The following is an 18,889-nucleotide window of genomic DNA, read 5'->3' on the forward strand; positions in this document are numbered from 1 at the left end:
TGTTCTGAGGGAATGTCATCTACTCCAGAGTCCTTGTTTCATATTAAATTTTTCTACAATATTGCCTTGAAGTTCATTTCCCTTGTATAGCCATTCTATATATTCATTCCACCTTGCACCTTTTCCTTCTTTGCTTAGTGTTTGTTTTCCATCTCAGCTCTTGATATTCATACAGCTGTGTATCTGCGACTCCTTCTTAACCATTTTGCAATTCCTGTCAATTTCATTTTTTATATGTTTGTACTTCCTGTCACTTGCTTCATTTGCTGTGGTTTTATATTTTCTCCTTTCATCAGTTAAATTCAGTATTGCCAGTGATATCCAAGGATTTTTATTAGGCCTTGCCTTTTACCTATTTGATTGTCTGGTGCCTTCACTACCTCACCTCTCAAAGTTCCTCATTCGTCTTCTGCTGTCATTTCCCCTGTTACAGTCAATTATTAAAAGTCTCAGCAGCCTCTCATTCTTTCAGCTTATCCAGGTCTTATCTCCTTAATTTTGTACCATTTTGCAAATTCTTCAGTTTTAATCTATAATTCATAACCAATAAATTATGGCCAGAGTCCACATTTTCCCCTGAAAATATCTTAAAATCTGGTTCCTAAATCTCTGTCTTACCATTATATAATCAATCCAAAATCTCCTAGTGTTTGCAGGTCTCTTTGATGTATAAAACATACTTTCATGATACTTGAACCAAGTGTTAGCAATGATTAAATTATGCACTGTACAAAATTCTACCAAGTGGCTTCCTCTTTCATTACTTTCCTCCAGTCCACTTCCTTCCACTATTTTTCCTTCCCTTCCTCTTCTTTCTACCAAAATCCAGTCGTCCATCACAATTTTTTTCCTATTCCTTAACTATCTAAATAATTTCTTTTACTTTATCATACATTCTTTCAATCACTTCATCTTCTGTGGAGCTAGCTGGCATATAATCTTGTAGTAATGTGGTGGGTGTTGGTTTTATGTCTGTCTTAGTTACAATAATGCATTCACTATGCTGCTCATAATAGCTTACCATATTCATATTTTCTCATTTATTGTTAGACCTGCTCTTGCATTACCTCTATTTGATTTTGTGTTTGTGATCCTGCACTCACCTGACCAGAAGTCCTATTCATCCTGCCATCCTTTTTCAAATGTTCTAGCGTACCTACCCGATTATAGGCTGCAACATTTTACACTCCAATCTGTTGAATACCAGTTTTGTTTTTCTTGATAATGAAATCTTCCTGAAAAGACCCTACATAGAGATCTGAATTGGGGATTATTTTACCTCTCTAATATGTTACCCAACAGGATGCCATCATTTGGTAGAGCTGCATGAACATGGGAAAAGTAGGAGCTGTAGCATCTCCTTGCATTCAGCCATTTGCAGTACCAATAGAGCAATGGCATGTTGGATGATGTTACAAGGGCACATCAGTCAATCATCCAGACTGTTTCCCCTGCAAGTACTGAAAAGGCTGTTGCCCCTTTCCAGGATTCTCCACAGATAGCCCTATGTTGTGGTTGTATCTATATGGATCAGCCAGAATATTATGACCACCTACCTAACAGCTGGTATGTCCACATTTGGCATAGATAACAGTGATGATGCACCATTGCATGAAAACAATGAGACCTTGGTAGGACGCTGGACGGAGTTGGCACCACATCTGCTAACACAAGCAATGCAAATCCCATAAATTCAATGGAGGGGGCAGGGGGGGGGGGGGGGGGGTGGCGAGGGCATGAACTCTGATGACACATTCAATCACATCCCAGATATGTTTGATCGGGTTTAGATCTGGTGAGGTGGAGGCCCAGCAGCACATCAATTGGATCTCACCACTATGTTCCTTGAGCCACTCCATTACGCCCTTGGTTTTGTGACATGGTGCATTATCTTGCTGAAAAATGCTACTGTCATTAGGAAGCATGATTGTCATAAAAGGGTGTACATGGTCTGCAACCAGTGTACAATACTCCTTGGCCATCACAATGTCTTGCATGAGCTCCACTGGACCCATGGATGCCCATGTCAATGCCCCCCCAGAGGATAATGAAGCCACGGCCACCTCATCTTCATCCCGCAGTACAGGTGTTGATTAACTGTTACCCTGAAAGATGGAGGATTTGTGCCCTCACATCAACACAATGAAGAAGGTATCAAGATTCATCAGACCATGCAACACTATGCTATCCTATGTCAATGGTCAAATGAGAGTTTCATCATTAATCTGTGCAGCATTAAAGCCTGACATTAGTTCCACCACCCTTCGCCACCTGTCCTGTTTTACCAGTCTGCCCATCCTATGATGTCTGACACTTGTAATGATGGGTGGCCACCCAACTCTATGATATCTGGACATGGTTTCACCTTAGTTTTCCCATGTTTTGAAGACACTCACCACAGCACTCCTCAACCACCTGACAAATAAAGCAGTTTCTGAAATGCTTGTGCTCAGCCTTTGGGTTATCACAAACTGCCCTTTGTCTAACTCAGATTATGTGTCTTCCCCATTCTACACATAGATAGCACATTCACTGATACGACATGCACCATGTGTGTGTCTGACTAGAAGTCATACATCACCAGGTGATGCTGCTATTGCATAGACAGGCTTACATCAATAGTAGGTCAGTGGTATAATGTTATAGCTGCTCAGTGTACGGTACAGCTATCTGTATCACTGAGGCACCCCAGCTCAGTCATGCCCATGGTTCATGGGGCAGTTACGAAAAATATTTCTTGCAAAATGCTTGTGTAACACAATCTAAAATATTTCTCAAATGTGTTGGCAGACATTTCGAAATAGACCTCGACTATACTGCTAAACACCTACTTACAAAGTTTCTAGAGACAGTATTAAGTGACAGATCTAGGAATATACAACCATCTGTTGCCTGAATGGACACCATGAAGACAAGATTAGATTAACAAAAGTTTGTGCAGACACACTTAATCAGGCATCCTTGCCACATGAATGAAACAGGATGCAACCCTAATGATTGGTGCTGTAGAAAGAACACTATTCAGAATAATTGAAGGATCACTTTTTTGAAGCATTACCATTTTCTACAATTGTGAAGACCATTTTCCCCAATTGTGAAGCAGAACTGTGGAATTTGGCTCAAAAGTGCCTACAACCTTCCTCTGTAATAATGCAAAAATGTAGAGCCCTGCAACATCACCATTGGGCTCAGTGATGCTTCAAATAACAAGGTGAAGACACATGCAAAAAAAAGCCAGACCTCAGAATGATGGGTGGGTGAATGATGTCATACTGGCACTAAGTTTCACCAGAATTCTGCCCAACACCATCATGGACAGGTCACTTCATAGGAAAGGCATTACACCCACTGCATCCACACCTCAACCCTTCTCTTGACACATCTATGATGCAAGTGAGAATCACAACATCCAGCATTGAAATCAGATGGTATTCTTATGGGTGGTGCAGGAAAACATTTCAGACACCATCACTCAGGATTGACACAAAAAGATATCAGGATGTGGCATAAAGGGTGTCTTGAAACCATTCCTTCCCTTGAGGTGCCATTTACACCATTCTGTGGTCAAAAACAACAGTTTTTTGTGTGATGTCCAAGGGAATAGCATCCTTGACAGCCTCTGACACTGCTGACATGCCTCAGCTGATTCAACCATCCTCCCAAGATACAGTCTGGCTGCAACCCCACTGAATGTGAGATGACCACTTTAAAGTGCATTGTGACCACAATTATTGCTCTTGTGCACAAGGTGGAACCACTAGGAACTGTTAAAAACCATTCAATGAAATTTGAACTCACTAACACTTCATCTTCAGAATCAAATCAAAGCCACAAGGACTAAAGTCCAGGGAGTATGGTGGATGGTACAATATGCTACAGTATTTCCCAGTCAAACAGAGCAGCCACAGCTTGAGATGTATGTGCCTGCCCATTGTCATGCAAAATGATGTGTGAGTTGCACAGAAAGTGCACTTCTTTCTCAAAGCTAGTAGCAGATGATGCTCCAAAAACGAACAGTAATACTGTGCACTGATGGTCTGCCATGGAGGAACATAATGAATTAAGATAACACCATCACAATCATATATGAGAATCACCATAACTTCCACCATACTGGGGCTCTGACGCACTTTCGACTTTTGCGGCGACCCATAATGACACCATTGATTGGATTGGCATTTCAGTTTTGGCATATACGATGTGGCCCATGTCTCATCCAGAGTTATGATACAGCGTAAGAAAGCCTCTCCTTCATGCTCATAGTGCTCCAAGTGCATCTGAGCAATGTCATAGCACATCCATTTCTGCATTTCCATCAAGTCATGCGGAATCCATTGTGATGCAAGTTTTTGCATGCCCAAGCATTCCTTCAGGATGCAAAGCACAGTCGTATGTGCTAATCCGGTTTCATGGGTGAGCTCACAAATCATATGGCATCGATCATTGTCCACTAACGTGGCAACATCTTGCACTTCTTCTTCAGAGATGCTAGGACGACCTGCCCGATATGTGTCTGCCACTATTTGCCAACCTTTGTTGAAGGCTTTTTATCCAATGTGCCACTGTTCTGTATGGCAATGCTAATTCCCTTCATGCCTCTTGAAGACCTTGTTGAGACTGTCATGCTGTACGACCTCTGGCACGTTCAATCTTGATCCAAATCTGTTGTTCCTGTTTTGAACCATAGTGACACTGTGACTGTGTTTCTCTTGATTGTGCGCACACTGGTGACATGGGACAGGTGAGTCCCTTTGCTCAGAGGTAAGGTAGATATGTCAACAATGTTTGCTATCAGTGACAATAGTAGATTCCGTTGCATAATGTCTCCACAGCGGTGTTGCCACTATTTAAGTTCCGACCTACATAAAATGCTGTTCATCTGAGTTGGTGTTTTCCCAGACAGAATTAAACATGGTATTATCAAGCCATATCACAGAAAAGGAGATGAAACATGGGTAAATAATTGTTGCCTCAACTCATTATTGCCAGTAATTTCTTTAAAAAATTAAGCACATAATATACAATAAACTTTGTAAACACTTATTACATAAAAATGTATGACTTAGGCTTTTGATTGTGTGAACCATGATATGCTCATGCAAAAACTGAAATAGGGTGTGTAATCACCATGGACAGAAATGCATGCTATGCAACATGCTCCCTAGCTGGGCAGAAGGTTGGCAATGATTTCTTTTGGTGGGATGTTTCATTCCTCCACCAGTATGACTGTCAGCTGCTTGATGGTCATTGGTGCATGTGGATATGTTGCAGTACATCTTTGAAATGCATTCAACATGCACTTGATAGGATTTGAGTTGAGGGAATGGGCAGGTCAGTCCATTTGCCATACATTCTCTCATTTCAAGAGCTCCTCCACCTATACTGTTCAGTTTGGTTGGGCATTGTCATCCACAAAAATTGCTATTCATGATCATCATACACCTTACAAAGAACCATGAGCCGCCTTTTGTATTGTTCCGGGGGCTACCATGAATATTTTTTGTTCATCTCATTGCATAGTTTTCTCAGTTATCTTTGGTACTGTAAGAGCCAAATGTGCCCCTGAAAAGACACACATGGGGAATGAGTACAGTATCACAATAATCTTGAATGGTGAGTATTCCACGTTAAAAAATCTGGAGGTCACTGCACCCATGCAACATTATGCCACCCCACACCATAACACCTGGACCACCAAAACAATCATGTTCGACAATGTTCCTAGGTGCATTATGTTTTCCCACCCTTCACCATATGATAGTATGTACAGCATTGTGGAAAATCTCAAAACCTTTGACTACAGTATGCTTACCAGTAAATGTTATTGTGACACTGTACTCCTTCCCCATATACATCTTTTCAAGGTCCATTTGCCCCTAAATTTATTTTTATGGATGACAGTGTATGACTGAATCGAACAGTCCAGGTGTAGGAGCTCTTGGAAAGAGAGGATATTCGGTGAATGGACTGGCTTGGTCTTTCCCCAACTTAAACCACATTGAGTGCATGTAGAAGGCATTGTGGAGGCTTACTGCAGCATGTCCACATACACCGATGACTATCCAGTAGTTGTAACTGTGCTGGTGTAGGAATAGAATTTCCTACTACAAGCACTCTTAACCAAACTTGTGAATGGCAAGGGAGCATGTTGCAGAGCAAGCATTGCTATTTGTGCTCATCACACACATTATAGTGAACCATGACCCACCCTTATGTATTGACCTGGGGAACACCATGAATCCATTGACCTCAGTGTAATTATTCTCTTTGAATAAAATTGTCATTTTTGTTCATCTCAGTCCACATTTCTTTCAGTTACCTTCTGCACTATACTGTAGCAGTTCTTTGTATGTTGGTCCAAGTTTCATCAAACTGTGTTACTTGGAAGTGACACAGCATGTGAAAGCTACTTTTCTCCATAAGTTCTGCACACCAGTGTATTATGGAATAGTAAGCCCAACAGGTTCAGTGGTTTTATATCATCTGTGCAACAGAAAGCTGAATGTTTCAGTTTCATGTTAATCACAATGTATTAGGCACTCAGAGTTTCAAACAGTCAGGGTGTGCAGCAGGACTCTATTTTATGTCCTCTGTTGTTTCTGATATACATAAATAATCCTCTATTTGCTTTATCAAAAGATCCAGGATTTGCTTTTCTTACATTTGACACAAGTATATGAATACAGAATGTCATACCAGCCCTCTAACTGTAAAGGAAGGTAACAAAATAACTGAAAAAAAATCCATTCCAGCCTTCCAAAAATAAGTTTTCTGTGATTTCCTTAAAATGATAATTTGAGTGCTTGGATGGTTCCCTTGAAATGGGATAAAGCTGGTTTGCTTCTCCATCCTCATCTTATCTGTAATTATCTATCATTAATGGGACACATGTTTCCTTCTTTCATTTGGAGAGTGAAACTGATCTCTCCAGAAAATTTTAATCGTTAACAGATCTCTTGTCACTAAATACAATTAATATTGACTAATATACAAGCTCCTCGCCAGACTGTGAAGGTCCAAGAGATGTCTACTGGCTGCCTTGTTAACCTCTGCCTTGTGGCATTATGCAGATGTAGTATGGAGGGGCATGTGGTCAGCACATCACTCTCCGAGCCATTTTGCATATTTTCCATACAGTGAAGCCTGTCTGCAACATTCTTCCGTGTCCAAGTAGTCCCTTGATTGGCCTCACAATGGTGAGTACACCATGCACCAGACCTCCCAACAAGAAAAGTCCTCAGCAGTACCAGGAATTGAACCAGGGTCCTCCACATGGCAGTCATCTATGCTGACTACACAGCTATGGAGATGGACAATAATGACTCATGCTCACCTAAAATGTTGTTTTGCCCATTTAATTAAAAAAAGGTCAGGAGCAGCAGCAACTGTGCAACTATATTTTGCAGTTTACTGTGTAGCTGATTTATTGCTGCACCATTCTGTAGCAAGTACTAAAAACATACACCGCTGGCTTAAGGGAGAATTAGCATTCATCATTGGCCTGTAATATCACTAGTTTCCGGTTATAAAAGACTGTGGGATGCAATGAAATTATATATTTTTCTTTCTTAATGGTGTGCCCAAACTCTTGAGCCCCCATGTTTGGGGCTTTGGAAGGATGATGAAATAGACTTCACACCACTACTCTGAACCAAACAAGAAGATGCAGTGTGTTGTAAGTTACAGTGCATCTTCAGAAGGAAACTGTGTTTGCAGTAAACCTTAATACCTCTGTTAAAGCATGATTAAAAATGCTGGTCAAAAATCAGGAGACTGCATACGAGTACCATATAACATGGCCCCTAGTCTCCATAATGGCCTCATTTCAGCGAGGAAAGCCATCTACAAGTTTCTCCAGGTGTTTCATATCTCACTGAAGCCACTCATTGATGATTAGGTGCTCTACAGCTACCAAATTTTGAGATGTTCCTTGTTATACTCCACCTGCTTTTCTAAATAGTCCCAAACATTTTCTGTAGTATTGACAGCTTGTGATTTAGAAGCCCAATTGAGTGGCAATAGGATTCCTGAGTATTTGTTAAACCACTAACATACACATGCAGGCTTTTGAACACAGCTGTTGTCATCTTGGGAGACAGGAATTTTCATGGCATACTCATCGTAACAAGGTAGAAGAAAAGATAACACTTCATCCCCAGTATAGTACAGAAGATAACTGAAAGAAATATGCAATGAGATAAACATAAATGACACTTTTATTCAAAGAGAATAATTACACTGAGGTCACTGTGTTCATGGTGGTCTCATAGACAATACAAAAGGTGGGCTATGGTTCTTTATAAGGTGTGTTCTTTCTTTCTTTCTTGGGGCCTTGGTCCCACTTCATGTGGGGTCAGCTGTGTTACTATTGATTTGGCAGAGTTAGTTACAGAGGAAGGCCAGATGCCCTTCCGGCTGCCACCCCAAACCCTCCAGGATGGAAGTAATGTACCCCAGCTGTCTGTGTCTAGTGTAAGCCACGAAACATTTTCAAATGTCTGCAAGTTGTGTAACTGAGGTGGAACATGGGGACCAGCCCGGTATTCAGCCAGTGAGAAGTGGAAAACTGCATAAAAACCACATCCAGGCTGGCTGGCATACTGGCCCTTATCATTAATCCATTAGGTAGATTCGATCTGGGGCTGGCGTGCCTACCTGAGTCCAGGAAGCAGTGCATTAGCACTCTCGGCTACCCTGGCGAGTGGTTATTTCTAAGGTGTGTGATGACCATGAATGGCAATGCTTGGTCTGCAACAGTCTCCCATGCCATCCACAAGTATGATAAACAGTTCTTGTGGTGGACATTCCAAGAATGTAAAAATTAACACCCTGGTTCATGTTCCTGAAAACCTGAATGTATGGGTCCAAGTCATTATATAAAAACCAGCCCCAAAGTATTGAGAACCTCAACTGCACCTTCCATATAGTGCAGATTAAATGTCTCATTGGGTGATGATACCCTTCTAATCACATTAAAAACATAAATAATGGAAGGATTAGCAACTCACAACATAAATTAAAATTAAGAACATAGTTACAAATCAAGCTGATCTTGAAGGGCTGCCATACTACTGTTCAAAATGTTAACAGTATATCTTCTACCTGATGAATTATGAAGGTAGAATTATGAATTATTATGGCCTGTAAGTCATACTGTTAGTGTTGTAGATAAAAAGTGCTGTATTTTTTTTTTTTAATTGTCACATTATGTGTGAATAAGTGTTTCCCAACATTCTTCCAATGAGTATATTTCATCCTTGAAGTGTGGTTCTCAAAGTTCTGCAAAATAAACATCTATTGAACACGTAATCATCTGATTGTGATCAAAATGTTTTCCAACAATGAATTTCTTTTTATATGACAAGAGTTAGAAATATGAGGGTACCAAATCCAGTGAGCTGATGAGTCAAGTAGATGTTCAGGTATCAACAAATTGTTCTTAAATGTCTCAATTTTTCCATGGTTGCAACATTGCTGAGATTTTTTTGTGAGCATTCGACAAAGGTGGCAGTCATCTTGCATTAAGTTTCCTCATAGAAAATACTTCATCTAAAATGTCCCATACTCTTTTTACGAAAATGCCTACCTCTATTCCTGTTGCCTTGCACTGGGCTGGGACACCAACATGCAACTTTACACTTTGTGATCAGTGCTCTAACTGACTGAGTTATCCAGGCATGACTGATGACCCATGATCAGAACTTTACTTCTACCAGCACTATTCTGCTTCGTTCCAACGTCACAGAAGCATATCTTGCTGAATTAGCATTCCTGATAGAAACAATATTGCAAAAAATGGCTTAGTAACAGTCTAGGAGAATGTTTACAGCATGAATTGTTCACTGTTAATTGTAGTATGTGCTGTTTTAAAATGTACTGGCAGATCAAAACAGTCTGATCATTCTTTTTTAAATCAAAACTGTCTGCTATTGAGTATGTTATCCTGTACTAGAAAAAGTTAATTGTCCATTATCTTTGTGACAATGTTTGAAAATACTGCCAATAATGGGATGGGCCAGTTGTTCTTTACTAATGTTTTATCAGATTTTTTGTGAATTGTATTGACATGGTGCCTATGATAACTGCTATAGGTCCCAAGGAATCCCAGGTGAGTTTCTCCCATAGCATAATACTGTCCCTCCACCCTGCATGTATGAAGCAGTCATTCCCTGGATGGCATTGTATTTAGCCATGAGTGCTGGTCTGGTATAACAAAAAATGTGGTTCATCAGACTGGACAACATATTTCCAGTGATCCACAGTCCAGTCTCGATGGCTGCATGCTCATTGCAGTCGTGATTGAGGATGTCACTGGATCACATTGGAACATAGAGGGCTTTCTCTGCTGCAGAACCCATGTTTTTTTCCTGCTGATATAATAAAAAAAATCTGCCTAGTTTATTGACTGATAAATATGTTCTACTAATTTATCAGTCATATTATATTTATATTGTTGTTTGTGATACAATTCAATAAATACTAAAGTCACATGAATGTATTCTTTCAGGTTTCCTAAATTATGTGGATGGTTGGTTAAGCTACCTATTGCCACTGGTAGCTCCAAAGTTCTATGGCAATGGAGGACCTGTTATAATGGTCCAGGTAATCTTCTTCATAAATTAAAATATTTAAAAGGACATTGAATGACATTTTGGATCTGACTGATACACAAACTTTTACAGGTTGAAAATGAGTATGGTAGTTATCCAGCATGTGATTTTACTTACACTAGCTGGCTGAGAGATAAATTCAAACAGTATGTTAGAAATGATGCACTATTGTTTACAACAGATGGAAGTTCAGACATCATGCTGCGATGTGGAAAAATACAAGATGTGTATGCAACTGTTGACTTCGGTGTAGGTAAGTACTTAATCTCCACAGTTTGAAACCCTAAGTCATAAACAAGAAATGAGTTTCAATAATTGCTTTATTGACACAAAGGAAATGTTTTTCCACATGTACTTTTCAAATAAATGAAGGTTTTCATAGGAAGAGAAACAAATGAAATTACTATAATAGATCTAATTCCAGTTACAACTCATTTTTCAGTGCCTAATTAGCCTGAAGGATAGCATTTAACAAATTATTAATTTCTGTGGTAACACATCACTAACAGTCTAGACTAAACAGTATTGAAATGTCTCATGGTTCACATAAATTATTCAAGCTTGATGAATGTGCTAAGTATTACATTCACCGATTATCTATTCAGTTTTGGATATAAATGAACTTTATTGAATCAGGTCTTTTTGCCTCTGTCTATAGAATAATAGATAGCATAGCAAACACCAAGACCTTGTCTCAGGGTTACAACCGTTTGTTTTAATCATCAGTCTTTTCATTGGTCTGATGTTGCCTGCCATAAATTCCTCTCTGGTGCCAACCTTCTCATCTCAGAATAGTACATGCTTCCTATGTCCTCAATTTTGTTGTAGTGTGTATTACAATCTCTGCCTTCCCTTACAGTTTTTACCCTCTACAGCACCCTCTAGTACCATGGAAATTACCCCATGATGTCGTAACATATGTCCTGTCATCCTGTTCCTTCTTCTTGTCAGTATTTTCCATGTGTCTTTCATCACTAATTCTGCAGAGAACCTTCCCATTCCCTATTTTACCATAGCATACAGATACATCATTTTATGTTTACTTATGCTGTCTCCAGTGCATCCACTGTGTTGAAGTTTTGCCTACATTGTTAAACAACCAAGCATAGTACACGAATAAACTGCAATGGTTCATAATTGCACTAATGCATTTAGAAGTGACATGGCTTTTGTTGCAAAGAAAGCTAAAATAAATTATGGATATGTCAATAGAAGTACATGGCCCCTTTCCCCCTCCCCCTCCCCCATACACACTCCTCCCCCCTGGAATCTGCAGTACAAACTTCTTTTTTTCAGTAAAGAATTCTCATATACACTTTAGAAGTGAATCAATAAGCATCAGTTCTCTAGTTTAAATTAAGTTGATTGTCTCACCTACAAAATTTATATTTCTGCAGACACAAAGAAATATATTCATTTTGTAAATAAAAACCATATATTTCTGTGTTATTTGTTAGTATGGAAGAAAATTCAATTGGAGTCATTTTAGTAATTAGTATATTAACAGATCAAAAACTGATACAACTAGGCAAACATCCTGGATGTAACTACCAAAGAATATAAGCTGGGGTTTGGCGATGTTACAAAATCCACTTGCTCTTGTGCCACTCCTGATTGTTTTTTTTTTTTTCTTTTATTTGGTAACATTTTGTAAAGGACAAATATGGGGCTGGTACACAAAATAGTTAATTTCATGCTCAGGTTCTAGTTCATCAAAATTAATTGTTCGAGATATAGCATCTCTATCATCAACAATGATATTGCAGTTAAATAATCTGGAAATAATTTGTATAAAGAAATTTTTATACTTTAAGAGCTTTCAAGAACACATCGAGATGGAATTGGTGGTGAACTAATGAGTGATTTTGAGTGAAGTGTTATGTCTATCAGTTTACAGCTCTCACTCTTCTCTTCTTAGTACACACCTTGCTTTCTACTAAAATTCTCAATTTTAGAAATAATACGTAATCAAATTTTAAAGTCCCAGAACATTCAACTATTAACTAATCAATATTTACAAAATTCAGCACTTTAGTTTTGTAGCCCTGATTTTCTTGATTTCAAAAATGCTCACTTTCACTAGGAAAACTTGTTACTTTGCCAATTATAAACATCAAATAGGGACTTCATCAAATATTTCTATGACAATCTGGTCTCACATAAATACAAGCAGAAATGAATCAAATAAGACAGAAAGTGGGAGTGTTGTACTTAAAGCTCAAGGAAAATAACTGACTGGCCCATGTGAAGTGTGTTCCACTTTAAATCAGTATTATGTAAGTATAGTTCATAAATTCAAAATGGTTCAAATGGCTCTGAGCACTATGGGACTCAACTGCTGTGGTCATCAGTCCCCTAGAACTTAGAACTACTTAAACCTAACTAACCTAAGGACATCAGACACATCCATGCCCGAGGCAGGATTCGAACCTGCGACCGTAGCGGTCGCACGGTTCCGGACTGCGCGCCTAGAACCGCGAGACCACCGCGGCCGGCAGTTCATAAATTAATAAAACAAAATGAACCATTGACTAAAGAGAGTATAGCTGTACCAGGAACAACATAATGTCTATTCCTATTTCAAACAGATCAAACAGAAGTTACAAATAAAATCAGATCATTGAAACACAAGGAAAGAAAGGACACAGATGGAATATCTGCAAAAGTAATCTCTGTTCACAATATCTAGTTAAGCCTCTGGGATTCCTATTAGAGTTGATAATGGAGAAGAGACTGTTTCCCACATATCTGAAAAAGAATAAAGTAGTGCAATTTACAAAGGCAGTCACAAAGCAGTCCTGGAAACTACAGACCTATAACAATTACACTCACATTTTCAAAAATTGTAGAAATAGCTATTAAAACAGAATTATAAAATTAATAAAAGACAAGATATCCTTGATGAAGCACAGCATGGATTTAGGAAAGAGAAGTGTACTAAAACAGCTGTGGCAAGTTTCATAACACATACATTCAGAGCTTTGGAAGTACAAAAGAAAGCTTGTAATAAATTTCTTGATCTCTCAAAAGCCTTCAACAGTGGATGTCACACTACTTTGTTAGATGAACTGAATAGATATGGTATCAGGGCAAATGCAGTCAATCTAATAAAGTCATTTATAGAAAGCAGAGAACAAAGAGTAGAGTTAAGATAAAATGTAAACAATAAGATGGAAGCCTTTTACTCTGATTTCAAGTGTAAAGTATGGATAGCACAAGGCTCAACACTTGATCCACTAATGTTTATATAGTACGTAAATAACATGACAGCACCAGTAAAAGAAAATGTAATCATGTATGCAGATGATACATTCCTCATTGTAAGTAGAGGCTCAATAAATGATTTAGAAACAAGAATATTTAAGTGAAAACCATTTATTTGTAAATGAAAAGAAACCAACCTAAATGGAAGTACTTGCAAAGAGTACAATAAATGAAATTCATATAGAAGAGATCAGCTCTAAAATAAGCAGAAATGTATTTTTAATGAAGAAAATGTCCCACACTTGATGTAGATGTATTTTTAAAGTTGTACTACAGACTAATGCATCCACATTTATCACACTGTATAATAATATGGGGAAGGACAGTGAATGTCCATACAAATGGACTGCCGAAAAAGGAAAAAAAAAAAAAAAAAAAAAAAGCAATCAGATGGATTTGAAGGCTATCACCAAGAGAGTACTATAATATAAAATTAAAAGAATATAAAAATATGACTGTACCATTTATTACATACTTGAAAGCGTCATGTATCTCAGATTAAGTTGTACATCAGTGCTAAATATAGTATTACACAATTACAGCACAAGAATAAAAGCTGACTATTGTAGTAACCAAGTAATACACAAAACAGATCCAAGTAACACAAATTTGGCTTTATTCATATACCTCTGAATAATAACTGAAATCATCCTCTCATAACTCCACATGAAACAAGACAAAAGAGTCATACAGAAAGTGCAACATAAGCAATATAAAAAACAACTGCTGTGAGCAGTACAAACTAAGAGAACAAAGTGAGGGTCAGTCATCGCTATTCCATGCTTATGTAAGCACGAGTTTCCAGTAAACAGTGCACAGGAGACTGCGCCATGTGCACGCTTCCTACAGGTGCACACTGATACAGTTGGCAGTTCATTTAAGTACCCACATGTGGTGACACTACACTCAGTGCACTCACCCCCATACACACTAGTTGCAAAATACTCTCTCGTGCAAAGAGGATGCCCAGGTGACAGAGAGGATACCGGCAGCCCAATAAGAGACACATCCATCTGATCTGGAGCAGTAGCAGCTGGTCCTGATAGCAAGGGCAGGATGACGTGCTGCGTGAGCACTGTGGCATAGGGCTAGAACATGAGGAGATGCAGGCATGCCCAAAGGCAATGGGGCCCTGCGGCATCTGATGACAGCACTGGGGGTGGGGGTGCCATTGCCATCTCTGTATCATCGTCAGCAGGCAGGTTTCAGGGCAGAGGAGATGGGGCTGTGCTCACCAGTGACAATGGCTGGGGCAATGATGGTGATGAGACTTGTGGAGGTGGCCTGAATAGAGCACCAGGCTCCTGCAATGGACCTGAGGCCAGAGATGGACCCGCATCCAGCACCAGGAAGCTGGAAGCCCAGGCCATTGCATGTGGAGGAGGCAGCCAATGGGACAGGACCACCTCCACAGCAAGCAATGATGGGCTCGAGGCGGAGGGCAGTGGGGCAGACTGTAGCCACGGGAGAGCACACATGAACTTGGAAGTTCCCGTCGGCCAACGGCACTGCCACTGATCAAAGTGGTGTGTCACCAGCCCATCAACCATATGGATCTCATAACGATGACATCCCCAGCAGGACAACAGTGGATGGTATTCACGAGGGATGGTGACCAAACCATCAGGCCCACACCAGCAATCCTTGTGCAAAGTGGTCGGACAAACTTGACCATGGCAGGTGTGGTGCAGACTGCACAAGGTGGATGAGTGTGTGTGGCTGCTGGCAGTGAAGAAACTCAACCAGGCTCCCCTCCTCCATAGGTGTGAAGCAATAGGTGCTCAGAAAAATGAGAAGGACATTGTCCAGTGAAGAATCCACAACAAACTTTTTCATTTGGGACTGGAACATATGCACTAGTCATTCCACCTCACCATTTGATTGATGGTGGAATGGTGAAGGCATAACATGATAATGCCGCTACAGGGACAACACAACTGCAAGGTATGAGAAATGAACTGGGTCCCATTATTGGAAACTAATGTACAATGCAACCCCGCAGTAGAAAAAATAAACACAAAAACATATGAATTGCTACCTCATCTGACATTGATGCACATTGTAGAATGTAAGGAAACTGGGAAAATGCATCAACAATCAAGAGCCAATAGGAATTCATGAAGAGACCCAGAAAGTCTACATGAATGTGTACCCATGGCTGGTGTGGAGCATGTCAGAGGGACAGAGACACCCTGGGTGCTGCCTTTGTTAGACACACTGCTCACAAGCCATGACAAAATGGACAATTTTGTCATCAATCCCTGGCCAAAAAATGTCTCCTAGCTGTCAGTTTAGTGTATGAATTCCCCAGTGGCCTTGTGGAGAACACATAGAACCTCATACCATAGTGTAGCAGGGAGAGAGGTCTTCCATGTACAACTGCAAAACACCATCAAAAACATCAAAAACAGAGAGGTGACACTGTAAGGAAAAATAGTTGCATAGTGTGTGAAGCCTGACTGGGCAGTTTGCCTGGCAGGCCTGTTGAACAAATGGAGCCAGCTGACAGAGAACTGGGTTGGTATCAATGGCAGTTGCTATGTGCAAGTTCATAATTGCAAACACTCAACTGTAGCCTAAGTTTCAGTACCAAGATAGAAACAAAGCAATTCTGCATGATCAATGTTGGGATCAGGTCCCAAGGGAAGGCATGATAAAGCACCAAATAAATAACAGAAAGTTGAAAAATGTGAAATTTAATGAGGTTACACCACAAACCTGTGGACTGTAGGACAGAAATCAAAGTACAAAAAGTTTTCAACTGATCAATCATGGGAGAGCCTGTGACAACAGTATCAGCCAGATAATTAATGCACCTCGTGACAGGAATAATCAGTTCCTCTAAAAACTGTTGGAAACTAGCATGGGCAGTAGCCACACCAAAAGAAGGAAGGCACAAATATTGATAGAGCTAAAAAGGAATACACAAAATCAGGACCCACCAAGATTGTCTATCCACAGAAACCTGCAGATATGCTTCAGACAAATCAATTTTAGAAAAGTACAGGCTACCATATATTTTCACCAACAGTTCCTCCTGGTGTTGGAAAGGATACTTATCCATGATCAATTGCACATTGATAATAGTACTGAAGTCAATACAGAGGCAAAGTTTCCCTGATGGTTTACGAATTACAATCAGGGGAGACAACCATTCACTAGCTTTAACAGGTTACACCACCCCTAGAGATTAAAGTCTGTCCAATTCTTCTTTCACTTGATCTTTCATGGCCACAGGAATAGGACACACATGACAAAAATGAGGCCAAATCATGTGTTTCAAAGAAACATAAGTAGAAGAATTCATAGCACACCCCATACCTTTTGAGAACTAGTGTGAAATCTCCTCACACATTGTTTCCAGTTGAGAATATGGTAACTGATCAGACACAAGGTGAACTGTGTCAATGATAGAAAATCCAAATGCCTGAAATGCGACCATCCTGAACCAGATCACAACACTGGCATCAGCAACCACCAGAAATGTAATGGAACAAACCTCTGACATGTATGAGGCAGATGCCATAAATTGTCCCAACACTGCAGTGTTCTATTTGTTATAACTGACCAGTTTCCATGTGACTGGTTTCAAAGGTGGTGAGCCTAAACTCTCATCGGTTTGACTTAACTTGATAAGCAAATTGGGAGAAGTCACAAGCATTGGAGTCCCACACAATTTACATCTGTGTCAATATCCTGAGCAATGCCTGGGAAATGACATGCAGACACGATGTGGCCTTTCTTCTGGCAAGCATTACAAGTAGCTCAACACTTAGGACATGCTGAACATTCACGGTGGACAAAACAGGAAGGACAAGATGGAAACAGAGAACGCTGATGTTGGTGGCGTGGTGGCCCTGGCTGCTTGAACCAACCTTTGTCTACTTGGTGTTGGGCCCGTATGTTTACTGCTGTTACTGCCACTCCCTCATGCAAGCTATCTATCATCATAGTGAGCACATTTTGTGACACTACTGCCATATCGCCTCATGCTTTAGTTTGGTCACCTGCTGCCTGAGAAACTTCAAAAGATTGTGCTATTTTCAAAACTTCTGCCAATAGATGGTTTCCACAGAGTGAAGGCCTTCTGGCACACTTCCTTGTCCAGATCTAAACATATGAATGCATCACGGACCATACGGTCTGCATAAGAATCACTATGGGCATCAGTTATGAACAGACACTTACAGCTAAGTCGTTGAAGTTTGGCTGCCCAGTCCCTGTATGACTGGTTTGGTTTCTTGTGGCACCAGTAGAATTCAACTTATGTTGCTGTGACATACGTCCATTTTTGATGATAATTGGACAATAAACTGTGCATGTGATCAAAAGTAAGAGCTTTCAGTTCTTGTAAAGGGGCATGCTAACACAGCAATTGCTACACCTTAGGTGGAACCCACAAGAGGAATAAGGCTTTGCTGAACTGCGAGTCTATCACACCAAAAGACAAAAAATGCACTCTGAGTCTTTTTTGGTAAGCTTCCCAATCCTAGGTTGAAGCATCATAGGGAAGAACAGTGGGTGAATAGACCAGTGGAACATTACTCCCTCTGTTAATGGAAACTGACAAAGTGGTTACTGTTCAATCAGGGCTGGTGGCACAGCATCCATAATGACTAAACCTGTTGAAACCACACTTAGATACAGAACACGCAGAAACCATCCCATCCTGGTCACCAGTCATGTATTAACCAAGTAATGATCAAAACAGATCCAAGCAATACATGTATGATCTTATCCATAAACCTCTGGACAATAATGAAAATCAGCCTCTGTGACTCCACATGCAACAAGACAAAACAATTATACAGAAGGTGTAACATAAGCAATACATAAAAGAACTGATGTGAGCAGTACATATTAAAAGAACATAATGAGGGTGAGTCAGTGTTGCTTTGCACATACGTAGATGTGATTTGCTGGTAGACAGTGCTGCGGTGACTGTGCCATGTGCACATTTCCTACAGGTAGCCTCTAGTGCCCGGCCCACACTGACATGGTTGGTGGTTGATTTG

At 40.0% G+C, this 18,889-nt stretch overlaps 1 protein-coding gene across 1 annotated transcript in view; it reads left to right on the forward strand.

Annotated features, from left to right (window-relative positions):
- The window catches only part of LOC126470385 (beta-galactosidase-like), a 305,106-nt gene that overhangs the window by 186,129 nt on the left and 100,088 nt on the right, over positions 1-18,889 (forward strand). The window contains exons 5-6 of the mRNA XM_050098215.1: positions 10,508-10,602; positions 10,683-10,863. Coding sequence (XP_049954172.1) covers positions 10,508-10,602; positions 10,683-10,863 — 276 coding nt within the window. The remainder of the gene's footprint in view (positions 1-10,507; positions 10,603-10,682; positions 10,864-18,889) is intronic.

Source organism: Schistocerca serialis, chromosome 3 (assembly GCF_023864345.2).
Source record: "Schistocerca serialis cubense isolate TAMUIC-IGC-003099 chromosome 3, iqSchSeri2.2, whole genome shotgun sequence".
Classification (NCBI taxonomy): Eukaryota; Metazoa; Arthropoda; class Insecta; order Orthoptera; family Acrididae; genus Schistocerca; species Schistocerca serialis.